The sequence below is a fragment of the Aythya marila genome (genome assembly GCF_965140915.1).
Source record: "Aythya marila genome assembly, chromosome: 3".
Classification (NCBI taxonomy): domain Eukaryota; kingdom Metazoa; phylum Chordata; class Aves; order Anseriformes; family Anatidae; genus Aythya; species Aythya marila.
In genome coordinates this window covers 17,361,655-17,388,475 of record NC_139044.1, presented here as the reverse complement: position 1 = coordinate 17,388,475, position 26,821 = coordinate 17,361,655, and the positions used below count along the sequence as shown (strand labels likewise).

Here is a 26,821-nt window from a genome sequence, read left to right as displayed (position 1 = left end):
GGAAGTACTAGAAGCACAACACTGAAATAAGGGGACCTTGGTGTGGGATGTGTGGAGGGAAGATAACCTCTTTACAGCATCTTCCTCTGTATGTCCAGTGTGAATTGCCCTTTGCAGGGCAGGGCAGCAAGGAGAAGGACACTGTAAAACACCTGAACAAACATGGAAGTTTGCAGGCAGCCCATGGAAGAGATCGTAAGTTCCATTCATGCCCAGAGCATGTGGGTGGTAGCAGAGCAACTCTTCTGCTGAGGTTCTTCTGTCATCTCTAGCTGACCCTTCAATTCCTGGACTTGCCTCTCTTCTGGAAACAAATAGCTTCCTCAATTTTAATTGCTTTTAACTGAGTAGTGACCTAAGTCAGTTAAGTTGAGATTTCTTTCTTGCTCTGTTAAATGTGTGGATTCTGACATTCCACCATTACAGGATCATGTGGCTTCACCCATGGCCAACACCTCTGTGCAGGTTTTTGTTGGCTGTGAGGATACACTTCCACAGGAGGCAGCCAGCCCACTGGCCTGTCAGATCTTGGGCCAGCCAGTTCTCTAGAGTTACAGGGCCAATTTCTGGCTACAGTTCTCCCCTGGACAAGGCAAGCATACATATATATATTCAGTCTTCTAAACTCTCACCTAGCCTTCTTTGCATTTTCTTTCCCTCACATCTGCCTAAACCCATCTCTCAGAGGGATGTTGCTGCGAAGGCATCTTGGACATTCACTGCCTCTGGATCTGTCCCATAGACCTAGAGGTACTAGGAGCAGATCTGACATGCCATGCACTCTGCCACCATGCTAATTGCAAGATTGTCCTTCCAGTCTGTTTTTGAAGGGGTTTTCTAGTCTTCTAATGGAGACCATGTTACAAGGCTAGAAATATGCAATATCTGGCTCAGTAAAAGAGAGATCTGCCTCTCTGCATTAGCATTTGTAACATTAATGACTTCATTAGATACATTATTTAGGAAGATTTTTTTTTTTTTTTTTTTTTTTTTGCCTGTGAACCTTACTAAAGCTAGAGTTCCCACTTTTGTCTGTTTCTAGATGACTATGCAAACCTGAAAAGCTCCCAAATTCTATTAAAGAGCTCTGATTTCTCTAATCCAAGCCATAGATGCAGCAATAGTTATTTCAAAGTAACTAGGATGCTTGCTGTTTTCCAGTTCGGGTTTAACAGGCTGATGTGATGTCATCTTCACTTGGCATATGAATGTTTAACTTGGGACATATAATCACATACATAGCCAGCTTTCTTATCCTAGGACCTGATGTTCCATCATCAGACTGCACTGAATAGCAATGCTGTGTATCCATTGCTACTGGTAAAGCAACTGGGTTAGCCACACATGGCTGTTTTGCTGGAGTTTACTGAGTGTGGTGCTAGTGCCTGGAGTCTTTGTCTCCCCTGAGCTGGAGCAAAACAGTCTCCCTGAAGGCAACCTCCATACTTAGGGTGTAGGAACAGTAGCTGTCAAACTGAAGAAAAGGAAACTAGAAACAGAACAGAAACCAGAAAATATTTTTTATTCAGACAGTTTATTCCTAGAACTACTACACTCTATTCACTTGGTACCTATCATATATACTTCCTCTAGTATGTATAGTGTTGATATCCAACCCTGTCACCTGCAGTACTGCTATCTGGTCCCAGCCCTGGTGGAAAAACACTATCATGTGGGGTGCAGTGTGGTATGGAGAAGCAGCAGTTTCAGCAGAATGCTCCCAGGGCAGCGTCCTGGATGCCAACCAGGGTGTGGCTGTGGTGTTGTGGAAAAAGGGATGGGGCCTAAGGATTCATCCTTGCACTGACCGTTGTTGAAGCAGGGCCTGACTATGTCTTCAGTGAGTTTCTTCTCAGGTGGCTTTCCTTCAAAGCCAGTTCCAGTGAAAATTCAGCTTTTTTTACACTCACACTTTACTTCGCTTGCATCGTCTTAACAGATGGGGATAGTCTCTCTTGAAATAGGGGTTATGGTAGAAGAGTAACTACAAAATGCAAAAGAGGAAAGTTAGTTACCACCATTTCAAGACTGGAAAAAAAAAAAAAAGATACGATAGCTAAGAATTAGAATCACAAAAGACAAACACTGAAGACACTCGGGGGCATTTTAAATGTGCCCCATGTGATTAACATGGTATGGCACGGTTCTGTTAAGCAATAACCACTTTTGCATTTTTGCCATTTGGGTGTAGCAGAGAAATGTAAGATTTTCAAAAGCATAAAAACTGGTTTGGAAACCCAAATACCACCAACTTTAGGCCACCTCAGTTGGGACTGGCTGGATACCAATCCCACTAACACATTCTGAGAGGTATTTCATAGGTAGGGGGACTAACGTACCTTGCTAAAAGCAGAGACTGCTCCTTTATCAGCTAGAAATTCATCACATGAGGAAGATCTTGTCAAATCCCATTGCATTTTGCAGAATCCATGAAGATGAAGCTGGCGAATGAAAGTTTTCATGCTATCGATTTCAAAAGTTTGCAGAGGACCTCTCCTTGTCAGCAATTCCATTTTGAAGAGTTTTTCCACAATCACTATGCAGTTCCCATTGTCACCCCACCAAAGGGACTGAAACCGATTACTTCCAACAATTTCCCAGAGTTTTTTCAGAAAGGATTGGGGTGACAAGTCATTGGCTTTGCCAGAGCTTTCCTCAGAAAAATTGAGATGTACACTTTTCATGTTTTCTTCTTTTATAGCTCCCAGGGCAGCATCATGAGCTGCTCTTTTATCACATATTTGAGGAGAAGCTGAGACTGCCAAATCAAAGGGCTTGTTCTGAACAGAAACATTTGATGTTTCCATTGAAGATGGCTCCATTGAAATTGTTTTTCTAGTTGGACAGAAATTTTTGTCCGTAGCCATTTCCTCAACCAACTGGGCTCTGTCCTGCCCAACCGGGGGATGCAGTGCAGCTGCACCCACCCGTGGCCTAAGGAGTGTGGTGGAAGTTTCCCCAATGTCACCATGGTGCCTATGCTGCATCACAGTGACATCACAGACCAGCATCCAACTGCCAGCAAAATGGAGCAGTGGCAGAATTGCTAAATAGGTTTCTTTTCATTGACAGAGCTGCAGATGCCTCCAGTCAAGAGTAAAGAAGTAAATTAAATTCTGTTTCAGCTTGGTGTGTCCTGGGAGGCAAGCACAAGGAGCTGTTCCCCAGGGAAGAAGGGGGAAAGCTACAGTGTTAAGAATAAAAGTGCATAATTTTAAATTTTAAAATTGCAGAATTGTGTCAGTTAGACACCGTCTGCACATACATAAATGTCCATACCCTCTTTGCTCTTAAGTTACTGAGATGGTAGCTGTAAGGAAATATGATCCAAGGTATTTAAACTACCTAAACGGATAGGCAAAAAGATACCTGTAATTTCCCCAAGGAACTTTGACATACCAGAATATGTGTCCCAGATTGTTAGTGTAGTTGCATCCTGCCTATAGAGCATGGCCAATTTAACACACATCTATTTTTCTCACCCTCTACCATTGGCTCCTTCTAACAGGAAAAAAAAAAAGTGTCTGGGAATGTACCTGTGACAAAAATGGCACCTTCAGCCTATTAATCTCTTAGCTTCCATCTTTGGAGTCGTATAGGATCTTGTTATTTAAGTGCATTTAATTTCAGATAGCAATTACATGCGCTGTTGTTGTTCCAGATACAATATAGCAGTTGAGCAACACGTTCCATCTATTTTACCTTGTGCATTGCCAAGAGAATTGCCGATTATGTTCAGAGTTTTGAGTCTTCATATCTGGTGGTAATGTATATGGTGGTCATGCACTTCTGAAGTAGTCAATGTGAGTTTCCTCTGCATCGTTACAATCTCTTCATAGCATCAGGGCACAGACTTCTCAGTATGTCTTATATATCTGGTGTGAGGAGAAGGGAAGAACAGTGTCTTTTACAAGGACTTCAGCAAGAGTCATACCTTGTTCCTTTAGCAAAGACTCAGGGAACTGTGCTACTGCAATTAAAAAATCTAAAAAATATTGGGGAAAGTCATATAGTCTGAGCTAATGCTTGTTTGCTTGGATTCACTACTTAAATTCTTTAAATTATCAAAGTGATTTGTTATTTGATCCAGTCACTTTGCAAAAGGGCTTGGTCACATTTTTACCTCTCTTCTGCCCTTTGCAGAGCAAATATAATCCTCTTCCAGGAATAGTGCACTTATCATGATACTGCACGATTTTGATGATGCTTTGTTTATCGGCATTTCATTTAATTCCCAGAGACTTCCAGGAAATAACTTCAATGTTAAGAAAATTTGAGAACAGAAACTGACAAAACCAAAATGGGACATATAAAAAATTGTGTTGGGGTTAGGATCTTTCCACACAGCTAAGCTGAGCTGGAGTTCCTACTGCATCAGTTTTGGCGTGTCTGTAGCTGGAGGGGTGAAAACAAGAGCTTTTATTCAGGGGAAAAAAAGAAAAAATAAAACAACAACAAAAAACAGATGTCAATTTGGAGTTAATCTAAAAATTTAGCCCAAATGGCACAGGGAAGAAATGAAAAACCTATCATCCACAGTGTCTCTGGGCAACCTGTTCCAGTGCCTCACCTCCCTCATAGTAAGGAATTTCTTTATATCTAATCTAAATCTACCCTCTTTTCATTTAAAGCCATTACTCCTTGTCCTCCTCCCTGATAAACAGGTTCTTTTATTTTTCTTAATTGTCGTGCTGTTAAAGAGGGAACACCCTGGCCAGTGAGGTGAGGATGTGTCAGGAAGCTGGGGCTGGGGCAGGGGAAGCAGCGCAAGGGAAAGATGTGGTACTGTGGCAGGAGCTGGTGGGAACAAAAGCAGGATTGGGAATTTGTTGCTGGGTTAAGGGATCTTGATCTGATAGGGCGGCAGTTCTGCAAAGAGTCATCCTCTCCCTCTTAATCCTCAGATTCATTATGCTGGATCAGAGGAAAGTCTGGTGGAAATGTGTCCATGGCCAGACCACCATACTGCATAGCAGCCTGCAATCAGACTGGCTTACACTACCCAGTAAATCCAACCCCAGGCTTTCAATTTTCCACAGAAATGTAAGACTGAGTCCTTTGCATATATCTGCATGTGCCCTACATCTACACGGATCATCACCAGCTTTGTAGCCCTTCTCTGGACATGCTCCAGGGCCTCGACGTCCTTCTTGTAGTGAGGGGCCCAAAGCTGAACACAGCACTCGAGGTGCGGCCTCACCAGAGCTGAGTACAGGGGACGATCACCTCCCTGCTCCTGCTGGCTACACTATTCCTGACACAGCCAGGATGCCGTTGGCCTTCTTGGCCACCTGGGCACACTGTCAGCTCATGTTCAGGCGAGCATCAACCAACAACCCCAGATCCTTTTCCTTTGCACAGCTTTCCAGCCACTCTGCCCCAAGCCTGTAGTGCTGCAATATGTAATGAAATCTTCACTGGGCCAGGGAAAACAAGTGATGATAGGTTTCTCCTGGGGAATGAGATCAGACAGAGCAGTTGATTTATAGCCCATATGGTTGCCCTCATTGCTGGACTAGTAGATATTATGAGAAGAGAACACGTGCCTCTTTGAGATCACTCTTTTTCCCCCTCAAGCTAATGTTATGGAAATCATGCAAGAGTCAATCACAATAACAGGGTTCAGTTCTAGGTTTATGCAATGGTAATAAGCAAAAAACAAAACAAACAACAACAAAAAAACACCACTTCTGCAGAGTTAAAGTTACAGCAACAGCTCAAGCTGTTCAAGAGTCCCCGAACAAAGAAATCCCTATGCAATTATGCCTTTACACTGTACATTCCCAACCCCTCACTCAATAGACAGGACCAATAGTAATATCAGGGTTGGAGGTCTTTCTTCTCTAGATTGGTTCCCTTCATTGTCTCTAGACGAGCTGTTCTCTCCTATTTTCGGGGCTGTAGGATCTGCTGATGGTTGCAGAGTCTGTCAATATAGTCTTCTTTACCTTCTTATCTTCCAGTTCAAGTGGGCTCTGTGGCCTTTCTTGTAACTGGGTAAAAATTCAATAGCCTATGGCCTTAGACTTCAGCAATGTTAGCTACTTGTGCTAAGCATGTTCTATACAAAATTCTTCTCTACAAATAGCATACCAAATCACACAGCACTAAAGTGGAAGAGTCTTGGGGAAAACGCTACAAGGCCTCATTATATTTTTTTCAGAGAAACAGAGCAATATTTCTGGACAGTTATAAATATGTAGTTTCTGTATTTTTCATGCAATTTGAGTGCTAGTGAATTTCAAAGGCTGCCCATCTATGGGCATAGTAGCTAGGCACATAGCTAGGTTTTGCGATAACAGGCAACAGTTTCTGGTGCTTTATAACTGCTGCATTTTCTTGGAAGGAAAAAAAGAAAAAAAGAAATTTGGAAACTACCTCTCCTCCCTTTCTTTCCAGTTAAGTATGCCCAGATTTCCAAATGCTGTTCCTGTCATGGATAGGACAGGACAGGATAGGGTAGGGTAGTTCATTCAGAAGAGACCTACAAAGATCTTCTAGCTTAATGACCTTAGGGCTAACCAAAAGTTAAAGCATATTACTGAGGGTATTGTCCAAATGCCACTCGAAAACTGAGACATGGGGCATCAGCCACCTCACTAGAACACCTGTTCCACTGTTTGACCACCTGCATGATAAAGAAATTTTTTGTTATATCCATTCTGAATGTCCCCTGGTGCAGCTTTGTGCTGTTCCCGCACATCCTGTTAGCAGGGAGAAGAGATTGGTGCCTCTGTCTCCGTGTCCTCTCCTCAGGAATTGGGAGAGAGCAATGAGGTTGCCTCTCAGCCTTCTTTTCTACAAACTAGACAACCTAAGTGTTCTCAGCCACTCCTCATAGGACATAACTTCCAGCCCTTTACCTGGCTTTGTTGCCCTCCTCTGGACACTTTCAAAGACCTTAACAGTCTTTTTATATTATGGAACCCAGAGTAGTGCACAATATTCAAAATAAATCACTTTTTGGAAATCCCCAAACTCCTCAACTAAGCGTGGATGGCTGCGTGACAGCAGCATGTCCCCATTCTATCAAGAAAGACACTTACCCAGACCATTTTCCCTGGTGTCACCAAGGCAGTGGGAGCATGATCCATCTGCCAGCCTGGAGAGACAATACTGTGTAGAACTCTCTCCAGATGGGGAAATTTCTTGAAGGGTTTGATCACCGTGAAGCCATTTCAGAAAACTGACAGCATTTGCTGATGCTGATCTCATGCAAACATGTGAGTCCTGTTTTGTGCTGGTCTCATGTTTGTGCAGCATGTCAAATTGATTGGGCAGAAGAAATGCCAGGGCCTGCTTAAGGAAGAGCTGCTGTATTAATTTTCTCAGTGAGAGGCTTTTTTTTTCCTCTTATCTCTTAATTTTCTTTGGTGTGCAGTGACTCTCTTATTTAAGGCTGAATGCTCTTTCAAAACAGAGCCTTATTCACTGGGAGTGTGCCAAGGGTAATCACGGGGGATGCTCAGGAACATCCTACCCAAGCACTCAGACATCCCAGACTAATAGCAGAGGCAGATGGGAGGATGGTTTACACTTCTGTGCACAAGACCAAACTCTGAAATGTTTCCTCCTTCACTGACCAAACAAGACTCTCAAAGAATGCAAAGAAAATTCTCCCTGAATTAAAAATAAATTGTCCAGGTCTGTGGGATTTTGCAGCTCGAGATTAAGCACTCTTCCTCACTAAAAGTGATGAAAATCAGCCCCAGCAGATCTGTATGAGTCTTGTGTGGAAAAGCTCAGAGCATAAAACTTGCACAGATCCAATGCTGAGCTGAAGTACAGTCCCTGCTCCAGTCTGCCTGGAAAGCTCTGTGTAACTGTCCCCCAAGAAACTGCATGGTTTGGCAGCTGAGGCCAGAGCCCTCTGAAAGGTGTTGGTAGCATCAGAGAAGCTCACATGAAAATCCAATGAGGGGCTCTGCAAGGGAACATGCTGCTGGCAAAGACTGGGTACCCACACTGTTCTCAGCACTTTCTTTCTTCCAGGAACTTCGAAGAAATCCCTGTTTGATCATGGATGGAGTTAGCAGATTTGATATTATTCAAGGACACATAGGTAAGGTTATGATCCTGTTTAGGAAAAGATTGGCACAACCCGATAACCTGTGGTTGCTTTGCTATGTTCTGAGTTCTTGGTGGAAAGGCATGGACCATGGTGCCTGCAGTAAACAAATAATTAGTGTGGGTCACTCCAGACCCCCACAAATCCCCACACAATTTATTGGAGATATTTAATGGGATTCCCAAATGTAGCAGCTGTTACATGCAGAAGCTTCAAGTACAAAGGTGAAACACAGTTACTAAGTAGGCACAGCTCCAACACGTGTAGGACTGCATTTTCTTTTCATCCTAATGTCTCCACATGGTCATTCTCAGTGGTTGTTGTTCTTTTTTTTTTTTTTTTTTTTTCTATTGATATTTCTCTCCATCTTCTATGACACTAAGATAAGTGTCTGCAGCTCATTGTCAGTTCCGTCTTTTTCTCCCAGCTCATAATCATATTTGTGTTTGTGAGTAGCTCTGCTCCGAGACTGAAATAAATGTCTTCCCATTTCTCACCCCAACTGATAGACTTGAAGATTTCCTAAACCACTTTCCAGACTGCAGGTCTCGACCACAAAAGTTGATTATAGAGGTAGCAAAGGATGGCTAGAGTTGCATCAGGGTTCATTTCTGGTGAATGTTGGTTGGTGTTTCAATGTTTTTGGGAGCAGAGAAGGAAGACAGAAGATTGCTGTTTTCTTTTAGCAAGCTGTTTCTTGGATGTTTAGATGTTGAAGTGTGCTCTTCTAAGGAGTTAATTGTGATCCACAACTGTAAATAACTGGCTGAATGTACTGGATTCTTCTCTCCCTTAAGGTGACTGCTGGGTGCTGGCTGCCCTGGGCTCCCTGACAATGCAGAAGCGATTTTTGGAAAATATTTTACCAAAGGACCAAGGATTCCAGAGTGATTATGCTGGGATATTCCATTTCCGGGTATGTATTCTCTGTTGTATTGGTACTGCTGGCGTTTGGCTGGTTGGATTACATAGGGGTCAAAACTGCAGTCCCAGATCTCGACATCTTTGTATGCTTTGGTTTTTCAGTGCTGAGAGCCAATTCAGGTTTTTTTCAGAAAACCCCAAGTTTTCTAATGGGTTCTCATGCTCCAGGTGGTACTATCAAACTTCAGGGGATTTGAAGCCCTTTTCTGAAAGTTATGACTTATGCCCAACTCCAGAGCTACAGCTACCAGCTGTTTGAACAGATCTGTGCACATACATGTTTTGAAAGACATTCTGAAGTCTGCTTTGATTTCGACTTTTTATTGTGACTGTCAATGCACCTGTGGTTTTTATCTATTTTGACATTTTCTATTTTCCAATATACTTCAGTTTGCCCTTTTAGCTGGTGGTATTTACTTGAAATTACAAATCCTGGGAAACAGATGAGATGAATGGAGATTTAATTCAGAGAGAGGAGCAAGCTCTCTAGTAAATTTCACTGTCTACCAACTCCTGAAATTCTCTGAATCTCCTGTGTGAGTGACTGGGATACTGGCAGTCAGGCCCTGGTTTCTTGTATCTGAATCAGCCAAGTATCTCACAGGATTAAAAGCACTTGCCTCCAGAAGCTAAACTGGAGGTAGAGAGAATCAGGATATTCCTTGGCCATTCATCATCACCCTTTTTTCACAATCTGTTATACGCAGAGAGCTCTGGCACTGGCACTTCTTTGACCCCCTGGAGCTCTCATGGAGCAGCACCAGGAGGATTATCTTGCAGGCAGTCTAAATTTTGCTCTGTTCCTTTGCCCTTCAGAATGCCAGATATTTCTGTCTTGACCCATTTCTAGCAAGCAGGGGTGCTTTTATAAGAGACAAACCAGCTGAAGGGACACCAGACTGCTTAAAACACATTAAAAGGATACAAGATAGATTTTCTTTCATGAGAGCTTTGAAAAGATAAGTTGTGAGCAATCCTTAACTCTTAAGCAATATAAATACTTTACAATATTTGAAAATGTCATCACACCTTCAAATCAATGTCACTGTTTCTGGATTTCCTCAAGCAGTAAACCCTTGAGGAATCTACTCGGAATGGAAATGCCTTCTCGGCAATGTCTTTCAATTATTCCATCAAAGATATTTTACTGCCATCCACAGGCTAAGCTACCAGTCCTCAGAAGAATCTCAAACAAGACATACTGTATACAAATATAAAAATTATAGCTTATAATTTTTTCCTTTCTGGATCTGGAGAACATTACCTCTCAGCATTACAAAGGGCTACTCCATGCTTCCTACACAACACTCAGCAGCAGGAGTTAAGGGTGTTAGGCACTTTATCAGCAGCAGTTAAGATGAGTGATGTTTTTTGTCTAGGGAATAATTACAGTGACATCATTTCACCAAGAATTAAGTTACACTTGTGTTTATGCAGGAATCACTTTCTCTGCCACAGAAACTCTGATGCCTCTGAGGTAGGGTGTGTTATGTATGAGTGAGAAGTGGGCAAGGAGCAGATCAGTCTGGGGAAAAAAACAGAAATGTTTCTTAGGAACTACAGGGGATTATAGCAGAATGCATCAACTTAAAACACGGGGAATCTGACCAGATCTGGTCTTGTGCTTTTCTAACAGAGCAGCTCATTTTGAGGTTTTTCACTGACCAAAGCTGATAAAATAAAATCATGGTAGACTAAATCTATTGCTAGCTTACTCCCACTCCCACTGGAGTCCTTTGCATTATTGCAGGTAAGAGCTTGGCTTCTTATGATTGAGAATCGTGCTAAGCTACATTAATCTGCTAATGATTCTGGAAATGGCTCCTTGAGGTCATCCCCATGGATCTTCTTCCATGTCTTCTCCATTAAAAGGTTCCATCAGCTGGATCAGCATGGGGGAACACCTGCTTTGTCCACATGGTGGAGAGACTGCCTGCATCCTCCTCTTCTATCAAGGAGATGGATAACACCTCAAAGCAGTCTTTAGTCACTACACTGTCCCTTTCCATGATAACACATATAACAGTCTTAATCGAAACACAGAGAAAGGTTCTAGAAAATCTAGAGACTGAATCTTGATAGAGGCAGGGGAAATCCAAATGCAGCTGAGGTGTGATTGTTCTTCATCCTCTGAAATGTTTGCTATCACCCAACAATATTAGCACATTTCCCATACTCTTTCCTCCCACTGATTGCAGGACTGTTATATTCCCAAATGACTGCCACGAGGAAATGCAGCCACTTGATAACTTGTTTAACAACTTAGACTGTTAGCCTTCAGAAGTTCAGGAGAGGACTTGCAGATACCCATGCTTTAGATTAATTCCTGTGCTGCTTCAGGAGGCTGTTGTTCTTTTCTCTCTTTCACTTTTTGTTCTCTCTCTTTCTTTTTTTTTTTTTTTTTTTTTTTTTTTAGTTCTGGCAATTTGGAGAGTGGATGGATGTGGTGATAGATGACCGTCTGCCTTTCCTAAATGGGAGCTACCTGTCTGTACACCCTCGAACATCAAACGAATTCTGGCCATCCTTGCTGGAAAAAGCATATGCCAAGTAAATATAGATGGTCTATTTTTCCACCCCTTGCCAATTGCTTTATATGGTTGGTTTCACTCTCTGATATACACAAATCACACAGGCTTACACTTGTATGTGTTGCGCTGTACTTATGTAAGGAACTGTGGCTGCGTGCAAACACAGGGCCAATATAACCTGGAGATGTACGTCTCAGGCTGAGGACCTAAATGAACCCTTTGCACTCTGGGATATTAATGCCTGGGAAGTAAAATGAAGAGGGTAATAGCTGGTGACACAACAGGGGCTGGGCTTCTCCTCCTTGCTTCAAGCAAATTTCTCTGCCTCTGTTTTCCCTTCTATATTTTCCACTGTTTAAAACTGCAGACTCTGAGCAGGGATTACCTCTGTTTGCAGTCACTAAGAGACCATGCAGATATTAGAAGCAGGCAACAAGAGGAAGCATGACTGAAGAGCATCCCCGGCACATGCACTCCTATGAGTCTCTGATTGGCTGAGGTCCTCAGGGTAACACAAGGTTAATAACAGTTAATAAAGACATAATGATTAAAAAAAATCCTCTGAGGAGTGAAGGAATCAGAATGTCATCCCTTAGCATCTGTAACACTACCCATTATTAAGTATGCTAAATAGAAATTCCCATGCTAGATGTAGTATGAAGGGCTGGGACTTGGCAGACATGACCTACATCAAGCTGCTGTAACGTGTGATACAGTAAAGAGGAGCTGAAGAAAAGGCCTAATTATTTTGGCAGACTTGGTCAAGAAGAGTAAATGCTAAAGCAGCATTTGAGTGACTCACAAATAGGATGCTTTTTGCCCTAAGAAATCTCAGGAAAGTTGACTCGGGACTCAGCATCAGTTTGCTGCATAAGATTTTAATTACAAAACAAAACAAACCTCTATTAAATCAAATTTGCAAGAAATGCCGTTTATGAGATTCCTACTTTTCCCTAGTGCCCATGACAAATTATTTTCATCCATGTAGGACAAGGACAACTCTTCAAAATACAATTAGCCACAGACTTAATTTGATTACGTGCATTAAATACAGTGTGCATAGTGGGGTTTAACAGCATGATCTACTTGCTCAAAGTATAGCATGTTTCATCTTATTTGTTATCTCAATAAAAAGCACATGATAAAAACACAAGGACTCTGTTGGCAATATTTAATTATTGCCCTATTATTGCACTCCAGCAGAATGATTTGGGAACAGTACTGAAAACTTTTTTTCTATCTTGCATTGTTAATATATGCTAATACCATGCAAATGGAATACTGGTCAGTTTTGCAAAGAGCCATGACAAAGCATTATGTAGAAACTAACAGTTCACCTCCACTTAGCTGAAACATAGAAATAAACCAGTCGTGCTTGGATCTTTTCTAGTTTAGAAGAGAGAAACAGGATACTTCAGGATGAGATTCAGCTCATCTCCCTAAAATGCCTCTATCAGCATGAGACACACCTTATTATTTCCCACTACCCGTAATGACTGTAGACAGCTGCTTCAGATGTGGGTGAATGCATAGGAAGAAGTCCCTCTGCCTCATTCATCCTACAGGGCATGTGTTTTATCTGGGCATCTATTTCAGTCATGCTTCCTTTAATTCCCTGGCCTCAATGTCTCCATTCATTACCTGATCCTAATGTCTCTGTCTCCACCACGATCACTGCACCAATGCACATGTCCATTTTGGAAGCCGTAACTGTGCGTTGTTTATTAAAACATGATGTAAGGACTGCTAACTTTTTTGTTTTCAGATTGCGGGGCTCCTACCAGAACTTGCATGGAGGCTACATTTCTGATGCTTTAGTGGACTTCACAGGTGGAGTCCAACTTCAGTTTTCATTAAAGAAACCCCCTCCTGATCTGGAGGAGATACTGAAAGCTGCTGGCAAATCTCAGTGTATGATGGGGTGTAGCACCTCAGGACAGGTGAGTCGCAAGGCCAGGAGCACACCTTTCTTGGTTTACTATGTTTGCATTAAGGGTACTCTTTTGAGTGAAGAAGGAAGTCCCCAATCACTCTGAGCAATAGTGACAGCTCATGGATGCCTGGATATTGGTAACAGAAAGTAGATATGGTTATGCAGTATCAAATGTAAAGGCTTCTGGCTAGATAGATTGAACGTGGATGAGAGATGTGGATAGAGGAAAGCCACATAGCCATCTCTGAAGGGCCTTCCTCCTATTTTGGCCTTGATAAGATTAATCACACAGCCCTCTCTGGGCTGTGTGGCTTCTCTCCTGGTTAAATCCACTGTGATATAGTAATGTCCTCTTGCAGCAGGGCTGATTTGGGCCTCAAAGCTTTGTGATTGAGTCTAGCAAGGCCAAAATGTGCCTGTCTTCTGTGAGAGTATGCTATTATCACACTGTGATTTGCAGGGTGCTGATATTAATTCTGAGAAGTTGCAAAAGACTTCATAATATTCAGTAAGTATCTCACTAGAAGAGTGTCACGGGGTTATACAGCATGTCAGGGAAGACTGCAAAGCATGTACCATTGCTTCTGTATGGACTGATTTATCAGGACAGAAAGATTGCTTATTGCAAACTAGTCAAGGACTAGCTCCTCAAGTCAGGTGGCTGATCCTGGGCTGTAGGTGGCAGTGAAATTTTGGATCCCTAATTTTCCCAGAAGCCCAGTTCAGCTCATCTTGCAGTTGCACTATCTCTTAGGATTAAAGAATTTGCAAATGTGGGAAGACTTGTACTTCTGCTAAATTTACTGGATTGCTTATAGGTACAGTGGGAACAGTCACTTATCTCTGGAGCCAGTACATCTGAGATACTGCTGTAGTCAAAACCAAAGCTCTTTTTCTGCCACGCCAAATGTGAGTTCTGGGAGTGTGGCAGAGAGCTAATAACTGTATTTTCACCCTTTTGCAGCTGAGGAACACAGAACTGAGGAATGGAATTGTACAGGGTCATGCCTACACTGTCACAGGAGCAGTGAAGGTAAGATTGCAAACTTGTTCCTGCCTGGTGGTCTCATATTGGTGGTCCACCACTGGGATGTGGAAGGCAGTCCCACTGCTGTTCCATTCAGGGTCATTAATCCCTCCCTTTAGGAGAGATTTCTAAAAGTATGTAGTTCAGATTTCAGGAGATGGAGGGTTTCTGGCACAATGGGAAGAGTGAGGATATCAGGACTGTATAATTTTTCCTAATGAGAAGGTTCTAGCTCACCCCAAATCAGGGGGTGGAAGGATCCCGAATCCTGTTGGAGAAAGGAGCAGGCTGTTTTAGGTTCCTGCTACTCATGATCTGTGCAGAAAGGAGAAACAGTCTTTGCCCCACCTTATAGGAGTGCCAAGGTGTCCAGTGGAGTGTCCTGCAGGAAAATGTTTAGAGGCTGACCTGGAAGTTGAACATTTGCATCTGGAAGAGAGTTGCTATGACATCTGTTTCCAATACTGCCTGTGTGCTTAAGGTGTGTTTCTGGCTTAAACCACTGACAACAAGAGGAGAAAAGCGCCAGAATCTCCAGCTGTTGGAAACTGCAATACTGTAGATGCAGAGACACAGATTCTCTTTATTATCATCTGTCCATATTGATTGTCAACATTTGCACCAGGCAGTCTGCTGGTCTACTTCCCCAAAGTCTCTGCCTTTGCAGCAGCCTCAGATGTGCAGAACTAGACACTAGATGTGCAGAACTAGACACTAGAGGTGTTGCATTCATCCAGTGTTGCAGGAATGCTGCCACTTCTGTCTGTGTCAGCCCACTGCTATTCACTGTCCTTGGGAAACCAAGGACTTTCCATGCATCATTCCTCTACAAGCAGCAAAAGACACTGACTTTTAGCTGCAGTTAAACCAGGCCCCCAAATTATAGAAGATGCATTTTATTACCTATCACTTCACTGAAAATCGTGATAGTGAAAAATTGTGACTGAGTTTGTTTTTCTTTCCTCTTTACAGATACACTACAAGAATGGCTGGGAACACATCATCAGAATCTGGAATCCATGGGGACATGGGGAGTGGAAGGGGCCCTGGAGTGACAAGTATGGCCTTAAAGCTTTCATCTCCTGAGACAAATCACTCTTGTATAGTCTTATTATAAAGGACATCTGCCTCACACCCATAATAATGAAACAGGCAGTTCCAAATCAATTAATTATAAGCTCTATTTCCAGCTGCAAAGCCACTGCTCACAGAAATCCAACTGAGAGAAAACTAATGCAGTATTTGTGTTATACATACTTGTCGCTAGGCCTAGCTCAGGTATCCCTTTTTGTCTGTGAGTACATGTTTCCCAGTGGGTAATTCCAGATAGGTCATGGATGAGAGACTTATTACTACCTGGAGTAAGGTCTGACCATGCCCCTAGATACTGTCTGGCTGCTTCTGATGAATCCTCCTGCACCACACATCTGTCTTCCTGCCCTCCCATGAGTCCAGCTCTGGGAGGAGGATGGTTAGCAGAGTCCATGAGAATAGAGCAGCATTGTTAAGTGGTATTAAACATAGACAGACAAAAAGGGTCTTTGGTTATTGCAAAGGCGAAGTGCCACTGGTTGGCTTGAACTTATCTTTTGGATCCTGCGTGCGGCTTTAGACATGTAAGGAGCACTTTCCTGCCATGTGTGCAAGCTTACTTCTCTTCCCCAGAGGAAGACTTGAAACAATTTTCTGTAAATAAATAAATGCTAGTTTGGCTGGTGGAGCTGTCAGTGTTCTTCTGACTAGAGAGATGTACGGGTATTACTTCTAGGTGATTTAATAGCATCACACCTCTCCTTGTTGCTAGGACCACTCATGACTTCTCTACTGAGAAAGCTCAGGCTAAAGTGTAGTGTCTGGATGGGTTGATGGGTGGCACAGACATGTCCAAGGCTAGGATAATAGACAGCATCTTCCTGTTTTTGAAAGCTTACTATAATCCTAACTGTAGTTCAGAAGTCAGTGGAGCACATTCATAGGTAAGCTGCATGGGTCAAATTATTTATTCATGCTCTGTTTATTTGTCTTACATTCAGCAGAAAGTACAATTATCACTTAATTATAAACATGCTGCTAGGAAACAACATAGTTAATTGGCTAATGTGCCCTCTGCACGTTGATGTAATATCAGCACTTAGGAACATTAAGCCTTGGTACCTCACTAACCTCTTCAGTGTGGGGACAGGCGACAAGTGCTCTGAGGGCAGAGGTAAGATTCCCCATTCTAGGACGGGTTACTAAGGGCCAGGCACAGCAAAGGTGCAGTGCCTCGTTTGCTGGCCTTGGCTATGAAATTGTTGAGCACAGTCCTGTTCCCAATGTGCAGTTTGCTTACCTCTCTTGATCCCTCTCAAATTGATAGGCTGGGTAGAGGAATGGACTGGCTGGAGGGATGGAAACTTGTGCCTCTCACAACGCTTTGTTGATTTGTTCCTGTTCACAGCTCTCCAGAGTGGAACTATGTTGAGCCTCAAATCAAGGAAGACCTCTGCATAAACAAAGATGATGGAGAATTCTGGTATTTCCCTATAAATTCTTCTGTCTACCATGTTTTCTATTTGCATTCATTATGAAAGAAAGGTCATTTAGGCATTTTTTTCTCTGCTTTTATTGATGGCTCAAAGCGGCTCCGTGTTAATTGTGTGCAAACAGCAAATTGGAGGTTGTCTCAGAAGAAATGAGACTTGGAGAAATGAAACCGGCCAATATTATGCAACAAACTGGTGAAAAAAGTGAAGTAAATGAAGTGAAAATACAGCTCACTGAGACCTAGTCCCTTTGACACATTTTCCTTCCCCCTAAAGAGACCAGCTTGAATTTCAGCTGCTCAGAGGAATAGGTGGCTGGAGCTTATGCACTTGACTGCTCTGCAGGTGCCTGTGGCTTTTCACAGCCTCTGAATACTCTGAAGTCCCATTTAACCATGGGTTAGACATCCTTTAGAAGACCTATTATTCTTCAGAAAGTCCACACTTACCATGTGAGGCTCTGGGGAATGCAGGGGAACAGCAGGCTGGGCTGAGATGGACACTTCAGGCTTTAGTGAAGCATTGAAGGCAGGACAGGATGTCACAGAGGGACAGAGGGACACCACAGCACAGTTGTGCTCGAGACAGTAGGACTCCACCTAGGCACTGCTAAACATATCCTGTAATTTCAGTGGGGGTTTAGGTGTAGTTAGGGCTGTCCAAAAGCACCAAGGGCTGACCTCTTCTGCACGGTGTCAGCCCGCTCGGCTGTGCTGTGCAGCACTGCTCTAACCCTACTTGGAGACATAGGGGGTGAACGCGAGTATCTCACTGGTGTCTCAGACTGAAAAATGAGGCTTTCTCCATCTTTGCAGGATGTCCTGTGAAGACTTTTGTGAGCAGTTTTCCTGGCTGTGTATATGTAACAGCACCCCAACGTTTCTGGACTTTGGAGATCAGCATGGCACGACATGGTCCGTGGACAGGCACATCGACCTGTGGAGTAATTCACTCTCCACAGGCAGGAACAACTCTTCCCTCGGTAATAAATGTTTACTGCTATCACCCAGTCCTCTCCTCCTCTGCGCTGGTGATTACACTGAAACGTTCAATGAGAATCAAATAGCAGAGATATTGATTGCCAGTTATTAAGGCCTGCTCTTTCCCATTACACCACCTATCAGCTAGAGAGACAGAAATAAAGCAGCAGCACTTGCTGCTGAGTTAAAAAAAGAGGGCTTGTGATTTAGAGACCCTAAACTCTTTAAATCAAAACATACATCAATATTCTTTCAGGTAGTTTCAGCAGGTGCTATGGGGATCTCAACAGAAAGTCTGCTACGGCAAAGATGTGGCTGGTTTCCCAGAACAAGAAATACTCTGAAATTGAATGAATAAGAAATGAAAGAATTGTGCTACAAAACTCTGTTTTCAAAGGTAGAAAGTCCATTGACCAGAAAAGACCTCATTTATTTTATTGGGGTGCATTAAACATAGCATAGCCAACCATTCAAAAGAGGTGAGCAATGGTGCAGCCTGATCTTCAGTATTGTGCACAGCTCTGGGCTCCACAATATAAAAAGGCTGTTAAGAACCTTGTAAGTGTCCAGAGGAGAGCAACGAAGCTGATAAAAGAGTTGTATTGCCTTTCATGTGTCCTGTGAGGAGAGGCTGAGGACATTTGGGTTATCTAGTTTGCAGAAAAGGAGGCTAAGAGGAAACCTCTCTCCGACTTCCTGAGGAAGGAAAATGGAGATAGAAGCACGAATCTCTTCTCCCTGCTAACAGGATGTGTGGGAACAGCACAAAGCTATGCCAGGGAAGGTTCAGGTGGATATAATGAAAGATTTCTGTACTAGGAGATTGCTCAAACAGTGGGACACTAATCCTAGTGAGGTGGTTGATGCCCCTTTCAGTTTTCAAGAGGCATTTGGATAATGTCCTCCATGCCCTACTTTAACTTTTGGTTAAAACATATTTTTGACTTGAAGTGGTTAGGCAGTTAGACTAGATGATCTTTGTAGGTCCCTTCCAAGGGAAGTATTCTAATTCTAGTTTCAACTGCTTCTCCAAGTACTCCTCTGGCACTGGAAGCTCTAACTATTACTAGTATTTTTTGTTATATTATTTTTTTCTGCTGCATCACATTTGGGCTCTGTCTCTAATCTAAAATGGTAGCACATGGTCTGTGATGGAGCTACTTTTTTTTTTTTTTTTTTTTTTTTTTTTTCTGCAGTGCTGATCCCTGACTTAGCAGCAAACAGGTTTTGTCTTACAGGTTTTTGTCTCCTTCTCCTCATCTTCACTTCCACCTCCAAGTGGTGGTTATGAATCATGGCCTGTGCTGCAGCATGCCAGAGGCACTGGAACTGAATGAGGAGGCGCAGGGCCTGAACTTGAGAACATGTGGGCAGAACAGATTTCCTTGGAGCTGTTTTGCCACTGGCCCTCTACTAGAGTTACTGTCTAAGTACAATTTTGGGCTAAAATGTAGCTTTCAAGGCCACCAAACACAACTTAAAGTCTAGACCAATTTAAGCAGATGTTGTGCACAGCTCAGTCCTTTTCCTGCAGTTTGTACATTTCTCTTCTTGTCAGGGATGCTTCTTGTTAATCTAAACCTTGGCCAAGAAGAAGTCTTTTTATTCTGGTCCTCATCCCTCTGTCTTCTCCATCATAAACACTGGCAGGAAGGAAAGGGAGGATAGTTTTGGATCATTTTGTCTTTTTCTTTTATGTGCTTATGATCTCCAAGACAGGGTACTTTTCAGCTCAGCCACTGGGTCAGCCAGGTGATTAAAAAATCACTTTTTTCCTGCCTTGAGGAAAGTGTACCCTGTAGGTGAAACAGGTATGTGGGTGAGAAATCTGCCTGGCATTTATCACTTTGCCAGAGATTTCTAAAATGATTAATGGGCAATTAGTTTAACTCCAGATGCCTCAGCTCCTACTGATAATATAGAGAGTGTCGTGCTCTGTCGCATCAAAAGCATCTCGGAGCAGCTACCTCTTCTTCTGGGTGTATATAAATAAGACCTAACACAACACGCTACTACTGGGATATCTGTGTGGTTACTACTAATCTAATAACGCTTTCTCAGCAGGTGCAGTTTCGAAGAACCCTAAGTATTTCTTCGAAGTGACAAGTAATGCTCCCCAAAGCTATAATGTGGTCATTTCACTCATGCAAAAACATGCTGAGGGTATGCAGGATGCACAGACATCGAGGATTGGCTTTTCAATCACAGAGGTAAGCACTATCAGGTATAATACAGATGCTGTTTTCTCTGTGGGTTATTGTATCTGTACATGTAAACAAAAGACTGAATTGCCTTTTGGGCTGTTAAAGGAGAGCAGTCAGTATTGGAGTGAATTTCTGGATGCTTTCTTTATTAGGAAGACACAGGAAAAGTAGGGCTAAGCAGGCTTAGTTTCCTTTATTCATATCTTGAGAAGAAAATTTGAATTTTCAGTTTTGTTGCATCCTAAAATACCCCTGGGAAACTCAGAGGATCCACAGGTTACACAAGATGCTAGGGCAGTGACCTCTGTGTCCAGCCTTGCTAGTCCAGCAAAATGCCTGGCAGCCAGCACAAACCCCAGTGCTCCAAGTCAAGCAAAAAAGAGAACGGGCTCTTGTTCCCCCTGAATGGGCATCACAGAAATGCGGTGCAAAAAACATTTGCAAAACACTTGGGAAAGCTTTGTGCAAGACCAATACAGAGCTAGTCTAGTCAAATAAATGGGACCTCCAACTAAAATTTCCCCCCTTTTTTTTCTTGGTGACTGTCTGGGCATGTGCCAGTTCAAGGACAATTACTGTCAGAGTATTACCAAGCTTACTGAAAGTGCAGTTGCTGGTAGAGATGGCTGCTAGCATTTTTCCAAAGTGTTTTTGTTCTTGTCGTAGGGAGATTGGAAGGAATTATTCTTAACCCGAAGAATAAAAGGAAGCAAAGATTTCTTTGATCCTAACTTCACATTCGCCCTAACTTCACAATTCTCCTGATCACTGGAGAGTTTTGCCTTAGTCTCAGACTTTGAATAATTGATGCCGTAAGTTTAACAGTTCCTCAGAGGAAGGAAGAGAATGGCTTTGTAGCTCATAAAAACAGTATCTTATATCTGATGAGAAATACAAAATGTAATAAAATGACCATTCCTTCAGGGAGTGGAACTCATTATCCTTACTCAAGAAGATCCTCTGGTGCAGATATCAGCCCTGCAGGATGCTGTGGTGCTCAAAAAGAGCAGCTGCTCCTAGTACGTGGGGAACTTGCTCCTTCCAGCATTCTCATCAGCTGCCCCAGCAGTCACCTGACATGGAGGCCCCTGACTGCTCTAGTATGGTGCATGCCATCTTGATTAGTCACCCATTTTGACAGAAAGTATTCTCACTGAGTAGTCACGGCACAGTTCTGGCATCCCTTGGAAAGGGGGTTTTGTTTAATCAGGAAGTAGACCAGGAGACAGATTTGGTTCTTGCTTTGTGTTAAAACTTGCTTTTTATCTTTTTTTTTTTTTTTTTTTTTTTTTTTTTTTTTTTTTTACCTCTAATTGATGCTCAAGTATGTTCATTTCTTTTTTTTTTTTTTCCTGGCGCGTTCCCAAGGTCAGATGAAATTTGATGAGTGTGTCGAGGCTGGGTGACATGACCTCTGTGGGGTGTCAGCCCATGGCTCACCTCGTGCACAGGTTGGGCTTCTGGTCCAAGGTCATCTCCCATGCAGGAGCTGGAAGGCGAGGCCAGGCCAGGTGATTACCAGGGACACTGGCATTGCTTTGGAGCAGCTGGTCAGTGAAAGAAAGGGGACAGTCATGCTGTCCCGTCACCCCATGTCTTTCACAATTGTAATGAGGTTAGTACAAATGCACAGAGAAGATTATACAGAAAATAAGGACAAAGCCTAAACATTTTAACAGGAGAGCTGCTCTATGAACTCCTCGCAGCACTGCCTCCTGCCCTGGTAGCAGTAAAAGCCAAGTCTAGGAGCTAAAACCAGGGTGGTGTACATTGCTGTTCCCTCAGTTTATTTCCCAGTGTCTAGCCTCAGTGCCTGAGGGCAGTCAGAGGTGGCATCTCTGCTTAAAAAGTTTATGAGGGGGTTGTTTGAAGAAGGGGAGTGCAATTGCTAAGATTCATGAGGCCTCACTTTTCCTGCTTCAACTGCTTTCGTAGTTGGCACTCATCAGCGTCATCGTTCATTGCTCAGTATTTATTTGAGACTCATCATATTGTTGCTGTAAAGTAAAAAGTGCATCATCCATTGGCAGGATGAGGGGAATGCAGTACAGGCAAGGATGTGAACCCGAATGGACGTATCTGATAGCTCTAGGAATCCTTTGATTAAGTATAGACATGGAGCACTAATACATAGCTGTGAGGTAGGCTTAATGTTGTGTGACAGAGCTGAGCAACATATAGAGGCTGATTCTTATCTCACACCAGTTTTCACTCCTTTGAGATATTAACCTGCTTCTGCTTTTTTACCAGAAGAAACGTCAAATGAGGCCCAAAAGTAAAAAAGATTGTCATTTATTTCTTTGCAGCACTGGCCATTTCCATCTACTCAAAATCTGGCCCATAAGGCTTGGCAGTCTACATGCCTCCTAGTCCTCTGTAACAGTCATCTTTTTTTTTTTTTTTCTTTTCTTTTTTTTTTTTTTTCTCCCAGAATAGCAGTTTTATGTTATTTTCTCCCAAAGGCATGGCTCATAAATAACTCTGCCATGCTTTATAACCATTCTAAATAGAATTTATACATGCTGATGTATTTTGGGGAATATGTTTAGTAAGTGTTTTTTTATTACGCTGTCTTTACATGTCCTAATAGTAATAGCTGTTGCATTATATTAGTTTCATCTCAGCAAAAATACTGGAATGACAGAAGAAAGATCAGAATGTTCTGTTTTCTCGTGACACTTGCTGGAAGGTTTGAGTTGTGATTCTTGAAGCACTGTCATCTGGGTGAGATGCTTACTGAGCTCTCTGATGACTCTGGGTTATGTTAGGGAAGCATATCAGGGAATCATACCAGCTATCTCAGGGAAGTTTTAGTAAAAGTAATCATCCTTGTTTCCTTGACGAATTCTAGTCTGCTTGATGTTAATAGAATTTCTTATGAAATCCACTTAAACATATTGCTCCTTCCTTTCCTTCCCTTCCTTCCCTCCACCCTCTTGTGTTATTGGTGTGTTCTCGGACAAAGTTTGTCTCCTAGTCAAACTTTGCATGCCACTGGGAAGGTTAAGGCGTGTTAGATGCCCTGTAGATTTAGAAAGCAGTGGGTAAATAAGGCTGCTGCGAGTACAGTTACTGATTTACTTTGATTCCTGAGAGGGAGAGTGAGATAGCTACCTGTGTTTTTCTTTCAGGAGAACTCCAAAGTTCTGAAACAAGATTTTTCTCTTACTCGAGATGTCACCAACTACTTTACTTTGAGTCCAGGAACCTATGCTGTCATTCCTGCTACAACAGCGCGCCAAGATTTTGAATTCGTCTTACGAATTTTCTTGAAGAATGAATGCTACAATGAGTAAGATAATGATGAGTACTCCAAACAGTCCCAGACTTACAGTGTGCCATGATCTAACAATTCAATGTCAAAATAACTAATGTGGCAATTTGTTTTTAATGCACTCTAGAAGCATGTTGGGAAGCCACAGCTTTGTGTTAAGTGCCATGTTGAGGGGAATCAGCTGTATACAGTCAGATGCACAGGTGGCCACTGCACAACAGGGCAATAGCTCATTGGCAGCCATCGAGGGTCTCAGCTTTGGTACAAAGAGCTGCACAAATGAACAGCAGTTCTGATATACGCTCTGCCAGCTTGTGGGGAAATCTCTCTTAAATAAAAGGAGGACCGGGAGCTTCATTTTCTTAACAGCCATTATATAGTTTTGTATGTTGTACCGGCTGGACCCTGCATAGGTCATGTCCCACTCTGCTCAGTGGCAAAGAAGCAAAGAGCAGTTAGAGGTTTTGATCCCTTCACACAGCCAGCCAATAGTCAGGCCCACAGGAGCTCCCTTTGGGTATAAGAGAGGTGTTGAAGGATAAACTTAACAGAAAAATGATATCCTAGATCATCCAAAGGCAGCTAGTATCACATTTGCATATAAATATCTGGGTGTGCATTATTTAAAGAGCATACCACAGCGCTCAGTGCTACCAAATAAACTTCGAGCATCAGATATCAGTGCCTTTCCCTTAGTAAGCTTTGTAGTGATTGCCAGTCTTACGTCACAGGCCCATATCTTAATAATGAGAATGTTTTCTGGGCTTTGGCCTCTGGCAAAAATGGCTCAGAAGAAATTAAGGCAACTCCTTAGTTGTGGAAAACAAATGTGAGAAGTCTGTGCTCTGGGCTAGACTGCCTTCAGTGTGATGATTCATGCACAAGATGGCTCAGTCCTTGGATATATCTCTTTCCAGGAGAGCTTGTGACCCTTATACAGCTTATTCAGTGAGGTAAAGCATGGGTGTGCTGTTCCCATGGGTCTCTGTAGCAGTCACAGCACTGAGAGGCTTGTACAAGGGAGAAGGGAGCATCATCACCATGTGATCAGAGGACACTGTGGGTTCTTGTGTGGGACACTGTATTCTCTGTCCGGGGTCTGCCATGGGTGCAGATCAATGCTCTGGAAAGGCCCATTTTCTCCCAGTGTGACCCATTCAATTGTTTTTCAGGAACTCAGACTCCCAGATCAGCCCAATGCTGCCAACGGTAAGAATCCTAAAAACTGATATAGATACTAGTGGTGGTGAATGGTTCCTAGGGAAAGCCACCTCTACTGACTCCCCTTCCCCATACACTGGATATCACTCTGCTTTTCTTTCACCACCCTGTTACTGTCCCTCTGGCACCTCAGTTAAAGTGGGAGAGCAAGTGTGTACAGGCTGAGGTACCTCTCTGGAGTGATGAGAGTCACAGCAAAGATCTTCCTCTTCATTTGTTGCTTTCAGAGCCTGATTTCTGAAGGAAACAAATCTTATACGGTCCCTTTGTTGGCCTGACTGTCCTTCCCACCTTGCCACCTTTAATACATTGAGCAACCAAATATAGCAGGGGGGAAAGCATTTCAAAGGTAGTCAGTTCTTGCACTGTCTAGATAATGGGTATATATCCAAGAAGGAGATGAGGGAAAACTAATTAAAAACTCTCAAATCAGTGTGATCACTTTTTAAAAGAACTCACACCTGAGAGAGGGGTTGTACATGCCTTTCCATGGGAATGGCTTCATTTAGTGCCTGCACCCTATAAAGCGTAGGAGTCCATAGAGGTGGGGCCCAAAGCAGATTTCTTCTCATTTTCACCTAGATATCTTCACAGATGTAAGGGAAATTACACTTCAAAACCGGGTATACCTCTAGTTCAACCCGCATTTCAGCCTGTCCAATCCAGTTACTATCTGTTGCTGGACTTTCCTTACTGTAAACTGTGCAAGTTGCCAGACCTGGACCAGTCCATGCTGCTGTGTCACTGTTTGCTTGTAAAACCATGCCACTGAGCAGGCTGTTACTTACAGCAGTGCAAAGTCCTTCCCTTTTGATTCATTTTCCAGCCTGCAATTAAGCCCCATTAGAGGCATAGCATAAATAGCGGCTTATCTTTTTCCACTGACAAGCTGTCAGTTTACTTGGCTGTTGTCATTAGCCAGTGTTTTGACTGACAAATTATGGTACCCCCACTTTTTGCTCCTGCTCAGGCAGCTGGGCTGTTCTTTCCCTGCCCTCTCTAAAGCTCTATTTGGATTTGCAGACTGCTGCCTCCAATCGTTTTGTAACTGAATTATTTACGTGCATACTTACTCTTTCATCCAGGTTGTACCAAGACAGAACCAGGACAGCTCCTATAAGGCTATCTTCCTAAGATATGCTAAACAGGTACACTATCTAAAGCATCTTACTGAAAAATAATAATATTAAAATTGGCACGTGGACTTGCAAAAAGAACACTAATCTCCAATGTTTATACCAATCCATTTAGCAAAATGCTTTTTGGAAATGTAGCTTCATCTTCAAGTGAAACCCCCCTGGACACAGTATTGATTTACCTGCCAAAACCCCCAGAAAAATGGAACATTCAGTTGGGATAAAATGTCTAGCTCCATATTTCAGAGGAGGACTGGAGATTTACGGTTGTGCTGGTGATGGGCTTGCATATGTACTTTATTTGGCTTTGATCTGTTTATGTACAGAAAGTGATTAGAAAGCTTTGTGTATCCCCCCTCTCATCAGCATCATTTTCCCTTTGCCTTTGCCGCAGTTGGAAATCAGACATCAGTGAGTGCTTGAGTAATTGATTCCTGCTTTTCCTGAGCCAAACCATGTGCATTCACAAGAGATGCTTTTAATGGCTTAATAAACTGTTATAAAAAAATGCTTGACTTAGTCAAGAGAAAGAAAAAAAAAAAAGTCTGCCAAAAGTCTTTGCACAGTGGACCTCTTGCAGTTAATAGCTGTATCAGTGCATTAAGGTGAAAATGAACAAGGGCTGCCATGCTGAAAGCTCTGGCAATGTCTCGGACAGGGAGACAGTCTGGCTTGCTGCTGGGTTGGGCTGCTCAGAGGGAAGCAGGCAGTGGTGCCTGTTTTTGCATCCCACTCACCCAGCTGCCTGATGTCCTGCCGCTTGGTGACTTCCCAGCTTGGCGGCTGGTGAAGAGGATGTGGCTGAAGTGAGCAAGTGTTCCCACCACCACTGAAAATACCCCGTGTTGGTGGGCAGGCCTGTAACTCCCCTGCACACGCTCACAGAGAAGGGCAGACCATGGTCCAGTAGCAAGAAGTGCTTTGTTGTGCTCCTGAGGGGATGCTGCTCATTTATCAGCAGAGGTCCTTCTTGGTTGCCATGATGCATGAGAAAAGGT

General features: G+C 42.9%; 2 protein-coding genes across 2 annotated transcripts in view; one reads left to right on the top strand and one right to left on the bottom strand.

Moving 5' to 3' along the window:
- CAPN13 (calpain 13) overlaps window positions 1–26,821 on the top strand; it is a gene marked incomplete at both ends in the record, with an annotated part of 39,839 nt that overhangs the window by 345 nt on the left and 12,673 nt on the right. Inside the window, 12 exons of the mRNA XM_082758165.1 lie at window positions 7,993–8,062; window positions 8,866–8,984; window positions 11,409–11,542; window positions 13,289–13,463; window positions 14,421–14,489; window positions 15,456–15,541; window positions 16,924–16,998; window positions 17,824–17,990; window positions 20,050–20,198; window positions 23,324–23,484; window positions 24,639–24,675; window positions 25,773–25,835. Of these exons, the coding sequence (XP_082614291.1) occupies window positions 7,993–8,062; window positions 8,866–8,984; window positions 11,409–11,542; window positions 13,289–13,463; window positions 14,421–14,489; window positions 15,456–15,541; window positions 16,924–16,998; window positions 17,824–17,990; window positions 20,050–20,198; window positions 23,324–23,484; window positions 24,639–24,675; window positions 25,773–25,835 (1,305 nt within the window). The remainder of the gene's footprint in view (window positions 1–7,992; window positions 8,063–8,865; window positions 8,985–11,408; window positions 11,543–13,288; window positions 13,464–14,420; window positions 14,490–15,455; window positions 15,542–16,923; window positions 16,999–17,823; window positions 17,991–20,049; window positions 20,199–23,323; window positions 23,485–24,638; window positions 24,676–25,772; window positions 25,836–26,821) is intronic.
- Window positions 1,590–2,867, bottom strand: LOC309876448 (heat shock transcription factor, Y-linked-like; the record flags this gene model as incomplete). The annotated part of the gene is made up of 3 exons (XM_082756719.1): window positions 1,590–1,665; window positions 1,911–1,984; window positions 2,340–2,867. The coding sequence occupies 3 exons, from the start codon at window positions 2,865–2,867 to the stop codon at window positions 1,590–1,592; spliced, it is 678 nt and encodes a 225-aa protein (XP_082612845.1).